This window comes from Neophocaena asiaeorientalis, unplaced genomic scaffold (genome assembly GCF_003031525.2).
Source record: "Neophocaena asiaeorientalis asiaeorientalis breed wild unplaced genomic scaffold, Neophocaena_asiaeorientalis_V1.1 scaffold164, whole genome shotgun sequence".
Taxonomy (NCBI): Eukaryota; Metazoa; Chordata; class Mammalia; order Artiodactyla; family Phocoenidae; genus Neophocaena; species Neophocaena asiaeorientalis.
In genome coordinates this window covers 1,192,415-1,211,191 of record NW_020173727.1, presented here as the reverse complement: position 1 = coordinate 1,211,191, position 18,777 = coordinate 1,192,415, and the positions used below count along the sequence as shown (strand labels likewise).

The 18,777-nt window shown below is 37.9% G+C and overlaps 1 protein-coding gene across 2 annotated transcripts in view; it reads left to right on the top strand.

Annotated features, from left to right (window-relative positions):
* Window positions 1-16,873, top strand: part of DPY19L1 (dpy-19 like C-mannosyltransferase 1) — a 97,357-nt gene extending 80,484 nt beyond the window's left edge. For both annotated transcript variants that reach the window (XM_024750774.1, XM_024750773.1), the window contains 7 exons: window positions 1,804-1,828; window positions 2,729-2,848; window positions 3,651-3,825; window positions 4,576-4,675; window positions 5,816-5,941; window positions 14,033-14,214; window positions 15,621-16,873. In XM_024750774.1, coding sequence (XP_024606542.1) covers window positions 1,804-1,828; window positions 2,729-2,848; window positions 3,651-3,825; window positions 4,576-4,675; window positions 5,816-5,941; window positions 14,033-14,189 — 703 coding nt within the window. In that variant the 3' untranslated portion in view covers window positions 14,190-14,214; window positions 15,621-16,873. The remainder of the gene's footprint in view (window positions 1-1,803; window positions 1,829-2,728; window positions 2,849-3,650; window positions 3,826-4,575; window positions 4,676-5,815; window positions 5,942-14,032; window positions 14,215-15,620) is intronic.
* The last annotated feature ends 1,904 nt before the right edge of the window (window positions 16,874-18,777 follow it).

Genomic DNA, 18,777 nt, shown 5'->3' with positions numbered 1-18,777 from the left:
GCCCAGTAATTTTACTGTTTGCTAACACATCAATATATTTGAAAGCAAGTCCTCAAATCAGATTGTGTGCTACCTAGATTGTGTGCTACCTATTCAATTAACCTACCTTAGGGGTTAATTGAATCATTTGCTCATTCATTCAAAAAAAAAAAGATTGAACTCTATGTGCCAGGCATTGTTTTCTAGGTCTTGGAAATATATCAGTGTTTAGGATAGAGAAGGTATGTGTTATCAAGTCGCACATTTGTGTCGCTGATCCAAACTTCTCCCTTGAACTCCAGATTTATACATACGATTCCCTGTTTGTCATTTCTACTTGGGTGTCTAATGAGAATCTCAAATTTTGTGAACGCAATACTGAGCCTCAAAATGTGCTTCCCTGTCAGTACCGTTCTCCTGGATCTCCCTCATCTCATTCTGCTCCTTGCTCTCTCTTCTCCCTAATCATGCGGTCTTTGTTGTTAGCCTATCAGGGAGCCTGCTACCATGAGGCTTTGCCATGTCTGTTCTCTCTGCCTGAAGTGCTCTTCTTCCCTGAGGGATCCTCAGGCTCAAACTCTCAGCTCCTTCAGGCTATGCTCAGATGTCACTCAGTTGGTGACCACACTGATAATATATGCCATCCCAGTCACCCAGCACTCCCTGCATCTTTTACCCTGTTTCCTTTTTTCCCCACAGTATTTATCGCCATGTGATGTATGTTTATTTGCTTTTTGTTTGTCTCCTTCAACTTATATGTAAACTCTGTGAGGGCACGGATTATTTTCCATCTTGTTTACTGCTCAAGGCTCAATGAAATTGAGTGGATGGATGGATTTGTACCTGGTCCTCCTGAAGGGTTCATTTTAGTTAGGAGAGACATATGATAATCAAATAAACCAATAAGTGAAAACTGTGTTTTCTGTGAGAAGATAAAACAGGGAAATGGAGTGGGAGTGATCAAGGTAAGGGGCATTGAATATGGGAGTCAAAGGCGGCTCTCTGATGTTTTAAGGCATAAAATTAGTCTAGTGACTGGAGCACAGTGATCAAGAGGGAACCTGGTAGGAGATGAGTTTCCAGGATGGGAGGTGGGGAACCAGATTAGGAGGACTCTGTGTAGCATGATAAGGATTTGAGAGTTTACTTTAATTACAAAAAACCCCATAGCCGATTGGAAAGTTTTAAGTAAGGGAGTGGCATGTCTGGATTCCCATTTTCAAAAGGTTGCTCTCACTGCTGTGATGAGACTCAACACGGGGTCGGGGTGCGGGAGGGGACCGGAGTGAGATGTGGGGAGGATATATGGCCCTATAAAGATGCATCCTTTCTTAGGAAATTAAAACTGTCAAGCAGAGGTAAAGCTGGCATTATGTGGCTATTTTTATATTCCAGAGCTGCTGCTGAAAAAAAATCTTGTGTGTGGCTTCCTAAATTGTCTCTAAAGCAGCTAGAATTTACGGCAGAGCTGAGGGACTGCTGAGGACTGGAAGTAGGGGTATGGGACTGTGAGGGCTGCAGAGTTTCTTTTCACTCCCTGCTTTGCCAGGTTATATTACCAGTGAGGTACCTGATACACAGCCAGCGAGCTTTGTTGGCCTAATAAATATCCGTGTAGTCAGATATGGGATATGCAAAATAAACTTTTAAAAGACTGTAGCACCAGTTTTGGTTTATAACTTTCAGTTATTTTGATTTACATGTATGTGTCCTGAGGACATATTACAGAAGTTGTAAAACTCCTATTTGTAAGATAAAAATGCGCATGACTGAAGTAAGTGCTTCAGTAGTGATTCAATGATAGTATTTCTTTTTCCATTTCAGAAAACACCAATTTGATCATGGAGAGGTAAAGACTTAATATTACCAAAATTTGGCTTGTTTTAATGTTTGTATATGTTTGGATTTTTCTTTCTAGTTCCATTTTCTAACTTTATTGGTAAGTCACTAATCATCTTCAAAATAGGCCTGTATGTGTTTTTACGAGAATACTACAAACATGACCATTCATTTGTTAGAGCAATTAGGTAGGAAACTCATTTGGTCGGCTCTGGTCATCCTCAAGGTAATAGCAGTTCATTGCTGGAGACCATTTAGACGCGTATGCAGAGTGTCTTTCACATGATTAGGGATCACTTTTCTCTCTGCTCACCTTGTCCTGAGGCCTCAGAGATGTGACTGGTTGCTGTTCTCATCTCCTGGTGATTCAGCCTGGTTTTTTTTTTAATTGAGGTATAATTGACATATAATATTATATTAGTTTCAGATGTACAACATAATGACTAGAATTTATATGTATTGTGGAATATCACCATGATAAGTCTAGTTAACATCCATTACCATACATAGTTACTCAAATGTTTTTCTTTTTTTTTCTTGTGAAGAGGACTTTTAAGATCTACTCTCTCAGCAACAGCATGGTGACTATAGTTCATGATACTGTATTTCGTATTTCCATCTGTTTCAGAAATGTGGGCTTTATTAACCCTAGGCTTGATTCTGAGCAGAATTATAGGACCACTTCCCTTAGGGACTTTATAATTTTAGCCCTCTAATAAAAGGGACAAGTTTGAAAGTGAATTTTAAGACTTTCAGAAGTCAAAATATTGATTATAATATTAAATATTATTTCAGAAATCAAAATATTGTTACTAAGAAAAAGTACCCTTTTCCATATATTCACCAATTTAACAATATATTCTTAAACTTCACAAATAGTAGGAGTAAAAATATTTTCTCTTTCTTTCAGCTGGTTTATCATGCATTGCAGTTGTTAGCATATACAGTTCTTGGTGTTTTAATTATGAGACTAAAACTCTTTTTGACGCCACACATGTGCGTTATGGCTTCCTTGATCTGCTCAAGACAGGTGAGATGATTGTTATGTTGGCATTATAGCTGCTATGATAATTTTACCCCAGCCTTTGTTATTGAGTGGCCCTAAAATAATATTAAATTACCCAAAGTTCTTTAAATTGTTTATAATTAAAGTTCTTCATGGTTTTGTACTAATCTTTCCTAAGGGGTAGGGGCCAAAGCAGATCCCTTATCCTTTTAACTTCTAAAATAGTCCTTGGTGTACAACAAACACTCATTCAGTGCAGGCTGAATTCATGAATGATAACTACAGATATTGATAGAAAGCAATGATCGCACAGGGGCCCACACTCAGAAGGACTCTGCACCTAGATTGATGCTCTGCTATTGCTGTTTTGAACATCTTAAAAAATGTCAGACAAGGAACCCACATTTTTTTTTTTGTTTTTTTGGCTGCACCACGTGGCATGTGGGATCTTAGTTCTTGACCAGGGATTGAACCCATGCCCCCTGCAGTGGGAGCATGGAATCTCAACCACTGGACTGCCAGGAAAGTCCCAAGGAACCCACATTTTTATTTTGCACTGAGTCTGGCAAATTATGTAGGTAGGCCTGGCCTTACCCGAATCTGGGAGTAGAGCAAGTTGACAGAAGAGTTTCTTAAATCATGTCCCACCTATATTAGGCTAATGGTAGAATTGTTTTGATCCCTCAGGTTATTGTTTCTGGAACTTTTCCTTATAATTATTAGTCCTGAATCAGGGATTCTAGCAGAGACTGTATTCTTCTCTGGGAGGTTGGATGCAGGCTGGTTTGTACTAACAGTTGTCAATGTATTCTTAATTTGGTTTCAGCTATTTGGATGGCTCTTTTGCAAAGTACATCCTGGTGCTGTTGTTTTTGCTGTGTTAGCAGCCATGTCAATACAAGGTTCAGCAAATCTGCAAACCCAGTGGAATATTGTAGGGGAGTTCAGCAATTTGCCGCAAGAAGAACTTATAGAGTGGATTAAATATAGCACTAAACCAGGTAAAAAAAGGTCATATTATTTAGCTGTGGTTTTCCCTACAGTTCTATGTACAACTGCACAATCCTGAACCCAAGTTACTTTCAGTCTTTCTAAGCAATCCTGCTTCTAGGTTATCCAGAAAGAGAGAGATGTCAGTCTTGCTTATGTAGTTTGCAAAGGAAATGTTACATCTATTTTCTTAGTAATTTATTTCTCTATTTTACATAAATTCTAAGTTTTTTCAAAGTATATCCAAAGTTTTGCATGGCACAATTTAAAATAATTTATGTTATCCTTATTTTCCTAATTAATTTTTAATCTTAGCCCTTCACATTCCTTTTTGAAATGAACTCATGGAATGTGATATTTTATTCATATATAGAAAGAGAGGTTTTTGTTGTCATCTGAGTATCAAGTGACTGAATATTAAATCATCTTCCAGAATTCCTAGGTGCTATAAAACTTCCCTAGTCAATTTGTTACTTCTTTCCTAGAAGCAAGAAAAGACATTAAAAACAAACAAAAGAAACAGAAATCCTCAATGATGAGACATATGATGAGGCTTTATCTTCCAAGGAAAATAGTTTATCCAGGCTTGGTTGCTGACCACCATTTTATTAGCTACCTGACTTCATTCTGGTTCTGTATTGACTCTGTATCATGATTCGGGCCTCAGTTTTTTCACCTGGGAAGTAACTGAGTTGACCAGAAGGAGACCCCTTGTCATGCTCACCAGGTGTCTTCCTAAGACCTTCCTTCCTGCTTTGCAGATGCAGTGTTTGCAGGTGCTATGCCTACAATGGCAAGTGTTAAACTCTCCGCACTTCGGCCCATTGTGAATCATCCACATTATGAAGATGCAGGTTTGAGGTTAGTACACAAATATCACATTGCTGAAAACAAATTTTTCTTACAAATAGTGAGTGAGGGAACCAGCAAAATAATGAGAAGTGTTTCAAAAGGATATGGTGAACTGGGGTTTATAGAGTTTGGGGACAAAGAATGCTGAAATAAGATGGCTAAGTTCAATACAAACTGTTAAGACCCCATAGGACAATAAAACTACAGTCTTTGGGGTTATCTTCTCTCCTAGGCAGTAAAAGGAAATCACCCCATGTCTGTTTTATACAGGTTACAGGGCTCCAAACACCCAGGTCCTTATTAGTTATCATCACCTTTTAAGTTCCCCAGAAGATTCACTAGCCTATAGTTTTTATTAAGGTTTTCTTATAGGCTATTTTTCTTGAATTCTGAGGAGTCAGTTGAGATGGAATCCCATTCAAAGAGGATTTTTTTTCTCATTTTCACCAATATAGCCTACTAGAATGATCTTGTTTTTTTGTTTTTACTAATTTTTTATAAGTTAGAGTGTTGTGTTCTCTTTGTAAAGGAAATAGATTTAATTTTCATGCACTTTCTAGGTTGGTCAGCTAGTCATTTCCTAAGTAATTGGTGAATCCTTACTAATATTTTGTGTAACAGCAAGACATACCTTTTATAAATAAAAAGCTTTTTCATTAAAAAATCAATGTTAGCAAACTAATTTCCAGAGCAATTGTGTTGAATAAGTTCCGTTTTTTGTATTTTGTTTTTTTTTAAAATTAGGAATAAAATGGAGAGCCATTTAATGCTAATCGTTTGTTCTCAAAGTTAGGACTGTTGTACCTTTAAAGTAGTCCTGTAGTTGTGTCTGTGTAGCTCATACTCTTACTTGTGATAGAGTGATGGAGAATTTAAAACAAAAACAAGCACTCAAACAAACCAAAAGACTAAGTTTGGAAATGAAGAGATTCATTAAACGGAACTTTTTCTCTCAGGACTCTTGTGCTACCTGTGCTTTTCTCCATTGACCTCCCCAGTGCCCCTCAGCAGGAACTCCTGTGCAGAATGTTCCCTTGACCTGATTCTTCTGTAGAGACTTTCTTCTAGTTCCATTCAGTGCTTTTGTCCAAATAGGTCGATCGCATTCTTTTGATCTTGAAAATCTTCTGCCTAATTATTTTTCTTTAGAGCCAGAACAAAAATAGTATATTCAATGTATAGTCGAAAAGCAGCTGAAGAAGTGAAGCGAGAATTGATAAAGTTACAAGTGAATTACTACGTTCTGGAAGAGTCCTGGTGTATAAGAAGATCCAAGTGAGTACTCAATACAGTATTTTATATTCAGAAGACATTAAAGTTAATTCAGTCTCATGGCAAGTGCTTTACTAGTTGTATGTGTGAGATGTATATAATAGCAAAGTATAAGCAGAAAAAACTTTTTTGATAATTATTTGGAATCTTTTCTTTTCTAGTCATTTTAAACATCTATTTATTTTATAATGATTTACATGTGCACATTACCTTAAAGGTATTGGCACTTATTGATAATTTCCCAAATTGTTCATATTTGCCTTTGCTGTTTTTTTGAGAAACTTTTATTTAAAGTTGGATGTATTTTCTTTCAAAAGACTTGTGGAGTCTGAAACCAAATAATGGAGAGTCTCATTATAATGAAGTCAGGCAGCTTTGTCCATACCACATCTCTGCACCATACCATATCCTGTGATAGATGGGAACCCCCCTCCCAGCATCAACTCAGAGTGAACTTCTTTCTTTCTGTTTTGCATCTTATTTGAGTGGGAAAATAATTAACCTTACGGTGACCCGTATTCTCTTGGGTTTATAGTTTTAAAAAGTATCTGTTTCCACAGAGAAGTTCACTAAGCAGAGTAGAGCAATAAGAGTAAGATTTTAAAAGCAAATGTGAATTCTAAAGTTGACTATTTAGAAATGTTACACTTGGGTGACTAGACAGCAGATGATAGCTTGCTATTAAAATATTAGAGCATTCACCCCATGAGGAATACAGAAAGGAATAGTTTTATCAGAAATCAAGGATATTTTATGGAATACTATTATTTTTAAAATTCTCACTACTCTTTAAGTAAACAGAAGTCTCCAGGAGATTGCTGTATCTGTGGCTTAATCATACTCATTTACCATGTATTTCAACAATACACAAGGGTGTTAAGATGAAATGATTAAATATTGACTTAGGAGTAGATAGTTCTGTGACACAGTACCTATCAAGCATTGCCCACAAGGAAACTCAAATAAATTTTTATTGTTGAATGATTTTCCATTGAATATGTCACAGGTGATTTGAATTTAATCAGGATCTACAGAAAATGTTCTTGAGTCATAATTTAGAAAACACTTTAAGTCTTTATGAACGTAAGAATATATGTGAAACTTATATACATAAACTTTAACTTTGTTATATAAATTTAGGACAAAAAGTCATAAGCATCTCTCATAACAATTTGATGAAGACACTGTAATAAATGAATGGTGGGCTGACATTTGCAGTCAGAAGGACTCAGTTTTTTGGCAGAGATTTCCACCAGCACTGGGATCTTCTTTACTGACTTAGGGTTTACTCTCCAACTCTGCAGTTCAGTGATGCCAGCCTGAAACACCTGTAGGTTACTGGAACATAAAAATTATTTCATGACCTTTTTTCTCCAAGCTAATGATGAACCTTGATTCAAGATTCTTCATTTTTTCCTAGCCTCCTGCATAGTGTTTTGAATATGTGGAAATTGCAGAGGCTAAGGTGCTTCATTCTGAAAAGAAAAAAGGGACTTCCCTGGTGGCGCAGTGGTTAAAAATCCGCCTGTCAGTACAGGGGACATGGGTTCAATCCCTGGTCCGGGAAGATCCACATGCCGTGGAGCAACTAAGCCCATTGATGTTGATGGAGCTAAGATGTTGACGGAGCTCCTTGGATTTGCATAGTTGTAGTAGTCTTATGTTCTGATGGGCAGAGCACTGGTTTTTGTACCCAAGAAAGGATCAAAAGACAAATTTAGGAAGTATGGCAATAAATCTTGCACACTAAACAAAGTCAGCAGTAAAGTAACTGGCTTCTGATCATCTCCATTTAGAGCTCACTTACAGGCATTAAGACTGAGAGTTGAGAGAGGTGGAGGTGTGTGCCAGCTTCCCCACCTCTGGACCTTGACTTGCCCTTGTTGTATTTGTTGCAGCAGGAGTGGGGAGGGAGGAAGCTGAAGAAGTGGCTTCCTCTCATCTGGTTTCCCTGCTCAGTTACTGAAAGAACACTATCTACTACAGGATTATAAGTCTCAGGAAATCTTAGATAGGTGCACTCTGCTTAAAGCTGGAGACAAAACACAGCTGTGCTTTCTGTCCTGACAGGGAGGCAGGTGGAGGGCTCAGACAGAAGAGGAAAGGGAAGAAGGACTAATACTTAGCACATACCTTTGCAGAAGAACTGAGTTTCTGGCCAGAGAGCTCTCTGCCAGAATCGGGATCTTCTTTATTCCCTTGGCCCTCACTCTCCAATTCTTTCTGTTACGCCAGCCTGGGACAGCTGTATGTTACTGGAAAAGAAAGCTATGGCAGACAGGGGGAGCAAGTGGGGAATTCAAATAGGAGAAGAAAGGGAAGAGGGACTAATACCTGTCTGGAGCTTAAACTGTGCTTGGCACCTTGGTGGGCACTATATTTATGTGCTCTCATTAACAGAGTGGGTTAATTGTGTGCTTGATTATTCCTTAAATACTTGATACCCTGTGTTCAAATACAAGTAGGAAAATATACTCAAATGCAAGTTGTAGATGAGTTTTTAATTAACTCCTTTTTTATTCTCAGTTCTCTGCTCTCTTTCTCATTAATTCCCATAATAGAGTTGACATAAAATTAAAATACATGAATTCAGAAGAAAATTATTCAGATTTTCACTAATGCCATTTTAAAGATGTAGCTGGCTGGCCTGGGGAAACTTCAGAAAACTCAGAAAAGGACTAAAGGATGTTAGACAGAGCTCACAAAGGCAGCTCTTTGCCCTCTTCTTTTCCTGAAAGCAATTGAACTCAGTAGCTGGTACTTCATATATGTTTTACTCTCTACTGTCATTGGCCTGCCGTGTAATAACGGTTTGGCCTTAGTATGTGTGAAAAAATTAAAACATAGAAAATCCAAGTTCAGTCATATTTTCGTACATCGATAGAATCTAGTGTCGACAAGGGTGTGCAAAAAAGTGTGCACTGAACACTCTTTGCAGGAACACTCACTGGTAATACCTTTTTGGGAGATACTTTGATAGAAACAAAGTGAAAATTGTATAGTGATAGTGCTGCTTCTAGAAGTTTAGCTTACAGAAAAATATGGGCATAACATTGTTTATATCAGCATTGTTTTATAATGACAAAATGAGAAACAATTAAAATATCCATCCATAAAAGAGTGGTTAAATAATACATAGAAGTACTAGCATCTATGAAAAAGAATAAAGTAGGTCTTTATGAAATGCAACAATGACCACTTTTCATTGCTAGGTGAGGAGTCCCAGATTAATCTTGTTTTTGTAAAAGCAACCCAGGAGCATCTGTGAATATAAATATGTCTGTGCCTATGTTTTTGTGTGCTTGTATGTCTGAACGTGAAAAGGTCTAGCAGAATGTATGCTGGATTGTTTATAGAAGCCACCTCTGAGAAACGGTGTTGGAGGTGACAGTGACTCACTTATTTATTTTGATAGGTTTATATTTTGACACTTTTTGGGTGAAGGTTACCTTTAAATTAAAAATGTTATTGAAAAGGAGAAAGCATGTGCATTTCTGTCTAGTGCTTGCCTCGTGGTGGAGAGCAGGGGAGTGGGACTGCCATTGGGAATAAAAGGGACTTGTTGGAAATGGTTTTTTCTCTTATAAAGAAAAGTGAAACAACTATGACAAAACATAAGCTGTTGCAAATCTCTATAATCTTTCCTTGATTTTTCTGTTTTTAATATTAAAAAAATATATAAACATTGTGAAATTCCTTTCACCTTTTTTGTTTCTATTGATATTTGGAAGAGTCCAGCCCAGTTGTCTTGTAAGAATGTCCCACATTTGGATTTGTCTAATTTATTCCACATGATTAGATTCAGTTTGACAAAATTTGGCAAGAATAGTACATAGAAGATGTGTACTTTCCATTATGTCACTTTGGTAGGTACCTGTCACTTTGTTCTATTATTGGTGATGCTAAGTTTGATCACTTGATTAAAGAATGTTCCCCAATTTTCTCCATTTTAAGGAGACAAGTCTCCTTTATAATCAATAGCCTTTCACCAGGTAGTTCTTGCATCCACTTCTTATAATTCCCTGAATCAGTTATTACATTGATGATTATAAAATAGTTAGGTAATATAGATTTGAAAGTAATATATCAGTTACTGATTAGGTGATCTTTGACGTTACTATTGTAATTGTTTGGGGGCACCATGTACTGTACCCATATAAGATGGCAAACTTGATGGGTGTGTGTGTCCTGACTGTTCTACCAACCAGCCATTCCCCCCATCTCTCTCCCTCTCCTTGGGCCTCCCTACTCCCTGAGACACAGGCCAATTAATAACCTTTCAGTGGCCTCTTAAGTGTTCAAGTGAAAGAGCTGCATGTCTCTCACTTTAAATCAAAAGTTAGAAATGTTTAAGTTTAGTAAGGAAAGCATGTCAAAAGCCAAGATTGGCCAAAAGCTAGGTCTCTTGTGCCAGACAGTTAGCCACATTGTGAATGCAAAGGAAAAGTTCTTGAAAGAAATTAAAAGTGCTACTCCAATGAATACATGAACGATAAGAAAGTGAAACAGCCTTATTGCTGATATGGAGAAAGTTTTAATGGTCTGGATGGAAGATCAGACCAGTCACAACATTTCCTTAACCCAAAGCCTAATTCAGAGCAAGGCCCTAACTCTCTTCAGTTCTATGAAGGCTGAGAAGGTAAGGAAGCTGCAGAAGAAAAGTTTGAAACTATAGAGTTTGGTTCATGAGGTTTAAGGAAAGAAGCCGTCTCCATAACATCAAAGCGCAAGATGAAGTGGCAAGTGCTGATGTAGAAGCTGCAGCAAGTTATCCAGAAGATCTAGCTAAGATCATTAATGAAGGTGGCTACCCTAAACAACAGATTTTCAATGATGAAATAGCCTTCTATTGGAAGAAGATGCCATCTAGGACTTTCATAGCTAGAGAGGATAAGTCCATGCCTGGCTTCAAAGCTTCAAAGAACAGGCTGACTCTCTTATTAGAGGCTAAAGCAGCTGATGACTTGAAGTTGAAGCCAGTGCTCCATTTTATCATTCTGAAAATCCTAGGGCCCTTATGAATTATGCTAAACCTGTTTTGCCTGTGCTCTGTAAATGGAACAACAGAGCCTGGGTGACAGCAGAACTGTTTATTTACAACATGGTTTACTGATTTTGTTAAGCCCGCTGTTGAGACCTACTGCTCAGGAGAAAAAGATTCATTTCAAAATATGACTGCTCATTGACAATGCACCTGGTCACCCAAGAGCTCTGATGGATGTACGACAAGATTAACGTTTTCATGCCTGCTCATGCAACATCCATTCTGCAGCCCATAGATCAAGAGTAATTTCCAAGTCTTATAATTTAAGAAATATATTTTATAAGGCTATAACTGCCATAGCTAGTGATTCCTCTGATGGATCTGGGCAAAGTCAGTTGAAAACCTTTTTGGAAAGGATCCACCATTCTAGATACCATTAAGAACCTTTGTGATACATGGGAAGAGCTCAAGGTCTCAACATTAGCAGGAGCTTGGAAGAAGCTGATTCCAGCCCTCATGGATGACTTTGAGGGGTTCAAGACTTCAGTGGAGGCAGTAACTGCAGATGTGGTAGAAATAGCAAGACAACCAGAAGTAGAAGTGGAGCCTGAAGATGTGACTGAATTGCTGTAATCTCATGATAAAACTAATGGATGAGGAGTTACTTCTTATGCATAAGCAAAGAAAGTAATTTTTTGAGATGGAATCTACTCCTGGTGAAGATGCTGTGAAGATTGTTAAAATGACAACAAAGGATTTAGAATATTATATAAACTCAGTTGATAAAGCAGCAGCAGGGTTTGAGAGTACTGATTCCAATTTTGAAGGAAGTTCTACTGTGGGTAAAACACTGTCAAACAGCATTGCATGCTACAGAGAAATCATTCATGAAAGGAAAAGTCCATCAAGGTGGCAAACTTCATTATTGTCTTATTTTAAGAAATTGCCACGGCCACCCCTCTGATATGGAGAAAGTTTTAATGGTCTGGATGGAAGATCAGACCAGTCACAACATTTCCTTAACCCAAAGCCTAATTCAGAGCAAGGCCCTAACTCTCTTCAGTTCTATGAAGGCTGAGAAGGTAAGGAAGCTGCAGAAGAAAAGTTTGAAACTATAGAGTTTGGTTCATGAGGTTTAAGGAAAGAAGCCGTCTCCATAACATCAAAGCGCAAGATGAAGTGGCAAGTGCTGATGTAGAAGCTGCAGCAAGTTATCCAGAAGATCTAGCTAAGATCATTAATGAAGGTGGCTACCCTAAACAACAGATTTTCAATGATGAAATAGCCTTCTATTGGAAGAAGATGCCATCTAGGACTTTCATAGCTAGAGAGGATAAGTCCATGCCTGGCTTCAAAGCTTCAAAGAACAGGCTGACTCTCTTATTAGAGGCTAAAGCAGCTGATGACTTGAAGTTGAAGCCAGTGCTCCATTTTATCATTCTGAAAATCCTAGGGCCCTTATGAATTATGCTAAACCTGTTTTGCCTGTGCTCTGTAAATGGAACAACAGAGCCTGGGTGACAGCAGAACTGTTTATTTACAACATGGTTTACTGATTTTGTTAAGCCCGCTGTTGAGACCTACTGCTCAGGAGAAAAAGATTCATTTCAAAATATGACTGCTCATTGACAATGCACCTGGTCACCCAAGAGCTCTGATGGATGTACGACAAGATTAACGTTTTCATGCCTGCTCATGCAACATCCATTCTGCAGCCCATAGATCAAGAGTAATTTCCAAGTCTTATAATTTAAGAAATATATTTTATAAGGCTATAACTGCCATAGCTAGTGATTCCTCTGATGGATCTGGGCAAAGTCAGTTGAAAACCTTTTTGGAAAGGATCCACCATTCTAGATACCATTAAGAACCTTTGTGATACATGGGAAGAGCTCAAGGTCTCAACATTAGCAGGAGCTTGGAAGAAGCTGATTCCAGCCCTCATGGATGACTTTGAGGGGTTCAAGACTTCAGTGGAGGCAGTAACTGCAGATGTGGTAGAAATAGCAAGACAACCAGAAGTAGAAGTGGAGCCTGAAGATGTGACTGAATTGCTGTAATCTCATGATAAAACTAATGGATGAGGAGTTACTTCTTATGCATAAGCAAAGAAAGTAATTTTTTGAGATGGAATCTACTCCTGGTGAAGATGCTGTGAAGATTGTTAAAATGACAACAAAGGATTTAGAATATTATATAAACTCAGTTGATAAAGCAGCAGCAGGGTTTGAGAGTACTGATTCCAATTTTGAAGGAAGTTCTACTGTGGGTAAAACACTGTCAAACAGCATTGCATGCTACAGAGAAATCATTCATGAAAGGAAAAGTCCATCAAGGTGGCAAACTTCATTATTGTCTTATTTTAAGAAATTGCCACGGCCACCCCTGCTGTCTGCAACCATTACCCTAATCAGTCAGTAGCCATCAACATCAAAGCAAGGCCCCCCGCCAGCAAAAAGATTGTGAAGCCTTATCACTGAAGGCTCAGTGATGGTTAACGTTATTTTAGCAATAAAGAATTTTTAAATTAAGGTATGTAATTCTACTGCACACTTAATAGACTTCAATATAAACATAACTTTTATATGCACTTGGGAACTAAAAAATTCATGTAACTCACTTTCATTGCAATGTTTGCTTTATTGTGGTGGTCTGGAACCAAACCCACGATCTCCCGGAGGTACGCCTGTATAATGTTCTGTGTCAGTATATTACCACTGAGTACGTGCTTGATACAGTCTCTCCCTTAATCCCTTATGTCATGGGTACTTCCCATTTTACAAATGTGGAGAGGGAGACTGAGTGAACTACCCAACACAAAATTCTTGGTAAGTAGCTGAGGCAGAATTCAACTGAGATTTCCTACCCCAACACCTGAATTCATGTATATTATATGTCTTTTCTTTCTTCATAGTTACCTTTGCTGTGTTCACCTTGTTCTCAAGAGGATTTATGGTAGCTTACATAAATATAAATAACTATGATAGGATTTAAAAAAGAAAAACTAAGTAGAAAAAAATGACATGAGAGTAGGAACATAAAAAGTGTGTTCCTTTATCTGCCATTATATAATGTACATTGATTTTTAATCTGCACGTTAACTTTTCTAGGCCTGGTTGCAGTATGCCTGAAATCTGGGATGTGGAAGATCCTGCTAATGCTGGGAAACCTCCCTTATGTACCCTCTTAGTAAAGGAGTCCAAGCCTCACTTCACCACTGTATTCCAGAACAGTGTTTACAAAGTCTTAGAAGTTATAGAGGAATGACCACTGCCTACAGAGAAGTCCACCAGTAATGGTTTTCATGTTTTGCTAATAGCTCATGCCTTGTTTTTAATTCAAATCCCCAAAACTTTTATAAGTAACTGTTTTCAAATGAAAAACATCTTATTTGGTCAATTTGAATGTCATTCTGATTGTAAAAATACTTATACGTTTATCAGTTGGTTACTATTTCAATGCACCCCTTAAAATTTGCTATGCAAATGAGTATATGCTTGTACTTGACTTAAATATTTGTCCTGAAGTGAGCAAAGCTACCTGTATAAAAAATATGATGGGTCGTGACAAGGGTGATATGAAAATATAGTCACTTACGGACTGTTTAGGGGCTCATTTTACAGTTCGTGGACTATTGATGCCACTTGCTTTTTGCTCTGCCTTTTGCTGTTGTCTTTTGAACATTTCAGCGATTATTGTAAGTTCCTCAGTCAAGTCAGCCCCTGTCATCAACTTCAGTAAGAATAGATGGGGCAGACATGCGTATTTGCTATGTAGAACTCTGTTTGTTTCACTTCTTCACATTCTTTTGTTCTCTGTTGCTCTCGTTAATGAAGCATTTCCTGCCTGTTATTAATCCAAGCTCTTGGACCTGGTCCTTAAGACCAAATTCCTGTTAACTACCAACCATGTGGCATTAGTGTGTGTGCGTCTGTCTGTCTGTCTCTCTCTTTCTCAATATTCTTTGTCAAATAAGTGCTATTTACACATTTAGTTGCTTATCAAGTACTTATTCTTGGTTTAAAAAAATTTAATGACAATTGTGTATTTTTAGTATTCATTTTTAGTATTGTTCAAATGTTTATATTTTAATAACTTTAAACCACTTAAAAATTTTCATGTATAATTGTAGACTTAAGAAAACTATTTTGAACAACCACAAATATAATGCATCTAGAAACTAATGTATATTTGAGTAGACATAATTTATAGTGGAACAGTAGACTGTAGTATGTGGTAATTTTTCTTTTACTATTAAAATACAATAAAATATGACTAATTTTTTTGTCAAATAAGTAAATGAATAATGATAAGTGAATGGAGTTTTTATATTTTACTTTTAAAATTGCCTGTCTTTAATAAGACGAAGCCTTAAACCTTATGTTATAAAAAAAACCTTATGTTATAATTTTGGTTCCAGAAAGCATCATTTCAGTATGAGGAATGATGAGTATATTCAGCCTTCCTCTTTGTTTTTTTTCTTTCCTGTTTATTTTTATTTGGAAAATTTTCCAACCTGCTTTAAATTCCTAGTATGAATTTTTGTTTCTTAAAAGTTAATTTGTGTGAAATGAGATTCTTCAAAACAGTGAATCCTCCTAGTTTTGAGAAATGGTTTTAAGATTTAACGTTCTAAGCAAACCATGACTCTGGTGGACTACACGTTTAATTACACAGTGTTCTCTTTATTAACCACAGGCAGATTAACCTCATTGTGGATTGTCCTTGAGACCTGAGTCCTCAGGGATGGTTTCCGGTGCCCACTCCAGGGAGCCAGTGAAGAGCTGTTCTCTTTCTGCCTTCTCACCAGAGCCCAAGGACAAGCCTGGTCTGGGGGAGGCACTAGCTTGCTTAGAGCAGACAGCTGCCGAGACAGCCTGGGCTGAGGACTGTGCAGCCCCCAGCCTGCCCCAGAGCCCGCCTCTCCCAGGGAGCCTCCTTCCAGCGGAGATTGTCAGTGTCTTCAGGTGCCTGCCCCCTCTTTCTCACTTACCGGGTGACTTATTTCTTGGTCTTTTACCAGTCAGAAAACAAGGAAGCATCTGGGGAGTTGTGGATTAGGAGTAGAATTTGAGCAATGATGAAGCAATGCAGAAAAATGGCAAGTGGGCACTTGAGGTCGAGGAGGATGAGAGGCACCATGGGCAGGAAGAGCGGAAGTGTGTGCTCTGCTTTATTTGCCATTGTTTCTCTCATAAATATGTTTTATACATCCAGCAGTTACAATTTTTTTTAAAAAATTTTACTTTTAAAGTTCTCTCTTCTTCCCACCTTTCAGGAATTCCTTTCCCAGTAAGTTCACATGTAATTATTTGAAATTCTATATAAGAAAAACATTAAAATACTGTGATAACTGTTTCATATGCTGGGAAAAGATAAAAGTAATCAAATTAGTTTTTTGGTTTTTTTTTTTTGCCAGAAGACTCCTTTTGTAACAGTATTTATTGATGTAACTCCACCAGCAAACTATGAGTATATTTTAGGCCAGTCAGTTTAGAACAGAGGCCTTGGGCTACACTGCCCACTCAGCCTTGGTCACATCTGGTAGCAGCCGGTGCTGTAGATCATTAACATCTTTTATGGCAGCACAGAGTAGTGGTAGATTTGATATACATGACAAAATAGTATTAAAGCTCAGTATTTTATGCATTTTTAGCATTTAAAAATATTTTGCTTTAGTGTGAGGAAGGTTAGGATGGGCAAGGAAGTGATAAAATAGCTATTGCTATGACATAAAAGAAACAAAGTTGGGGCATTATTTCTATAAAAAGATAAGCCTCTAAAAGTGCTTAGCAGAAACAGCGTAGTGTTAAAATAGAACAATGATATTAAGGAAAAAATGAAAGGATGTATCAGAAATAAAGTGATAATGCATAGGGGAATTGTATTTTTATGAATTTTATGCCAGTTTACATGTACTATATATGTTAAATAAAAAAGATCATGAAAAATATAGAAAGTGTTTTTTTGATTGTTATTTTCATTTCCTCCTTGGCTGTGGACATGTTCAGCCTCATTCTGTAGTCAGATAACCATGAACTGGTTTGTGACAGATTGCAGTCCTGAATAAATGGGAAGGGTTAAAGGTCCATGACACTACTTAGTCCTCTCCATCAGTGGTGGTATAGGTGTTGAGGTTCCCCATACTCTTCTTATATTTATGGCATTATACACTAACATTTCCTTTATCATTTCCATGAAGGGACACAATCATTCTTTAAAGCCATATTTTGAGGATAATTCCAGAATTGCTGAAACCTTTTTTTCATACATTAGTTCTAAACCACAGTTTGGTCTCATGACATTTCCTAAATTATAGCTCCTTGTATTTGCTTGATATAAGCATCAACTTAGTTTTTGTTTGTTTTGTTTTGTTTTTAATCTGCTTGGAGGAAAGACAGTTTAGCTTAATTCATGCCTGTATAATTAATATTTTTACACAGTAACACCTTCATTCTCTGACATGTTTGAGGTCAGTTATTCTCAAATATAGTGTGCATCAGAATCACCTGGAGGGCTTGTTAAAACACAGATTGCTGCACCCCACCACAGAGGTTTCTGATTCAGTTGGCCTAAGGTGGTGCTATATGATCTGAATGATTGTGTCCCCAAAATTCATATGTTGAAATCCTAATCCCCAAGGAGATGATATTAGGAGGTGGGACACTTGGGGGTGATCAGGTCATGAGGATGGAGCTCTGATGAATAAGATTAGTGCCCTTATAAAAGAGGCCCAAGAAAACTCCCTTTCCTCCTCCACCATGTGAGATCACAGCTACAAGGTGTAATCTATAAGCTAGGAAGTGGGCTCCCACCAGATGCTGAATCAGCTGGCACCTTGATCTTAGACTTCCACCCTCCAGAACTGTAAGAAATACATTTCTGTTCTTAATAAGGTACCCAGTTTGTGGTATTTTGTTATAGTAGCCCCAAAGTAGTAAGTCAGGTAGGGCCCCCGAATTTGCATTCTAACCAGTTCTCAGGTAATGCTGATGATGTTCCTGCAGGGATTGTACTTGAGAAAAGTGGCTCTAATGGATGGGAAGAGACTATCTGGAATCCTGGCCTCTAGAGGGTGCTCCATTCCTGAGAGCACTTACCCACCAGGACAGGCTAGAGGGTCCCTATATTGGGAACTGAATTTTACAGAGTCCTTTCTTTGTCTCTTAGGGAGCATGCTTCAACGGAACTTGCAAGGAACAAAGAATAGATAAGGTGATTTTTAACCAAGAACAGATAAGGTAATTTTTAACCAGACACTAATACAGCTCACTTGCATTGTGTTTTCTGAATAGGTGGTATGGGTCATTTAAGTATTTTGAACTTGTACACTAGACTGGGCTTAGACCTGTTTCTTTTCAGTTCAGAGATGGAAAAAGAGTGAAATCATTTGAGATCAAATTTACTTTTGTAAAATTACTTTGCCTAAAAGAAAATAGATATATTCAGTGATGTGTGTGGATTTTAAAACTTCATTTTCCACTTTATTACTTTTGTTTGGCTCCAAAAATCCTTAGTCTTCTCCCTCTATTAGGGAGCAGTTAAGGATCAGCTCTGGTTCACAGATCACCTGTTTCTCTCTTCTGCCTTCCCTTTCTCCTTCCCTCAACTAGACCTTTTTAATTTAAATCAGTAAAACTGTTCCCTGTGCAGAAAAAGAGGAGGTGCTTTTGAACTTCATCACATTCTTTTTTTTTTTTTTTTGCTGTACGCGGGCCTCTCACTGTTGTGGCCTCTCCCGTTGCGGAGCACAGGCTCCGGACGCTCAGGCTCAGCGGCCGTGGCTCACGGGCCCAGCTGCTCTGCGGCATGCAGGATCTTCCCGGACTGGGGCACGAACCCGTGTCCCCTGCAT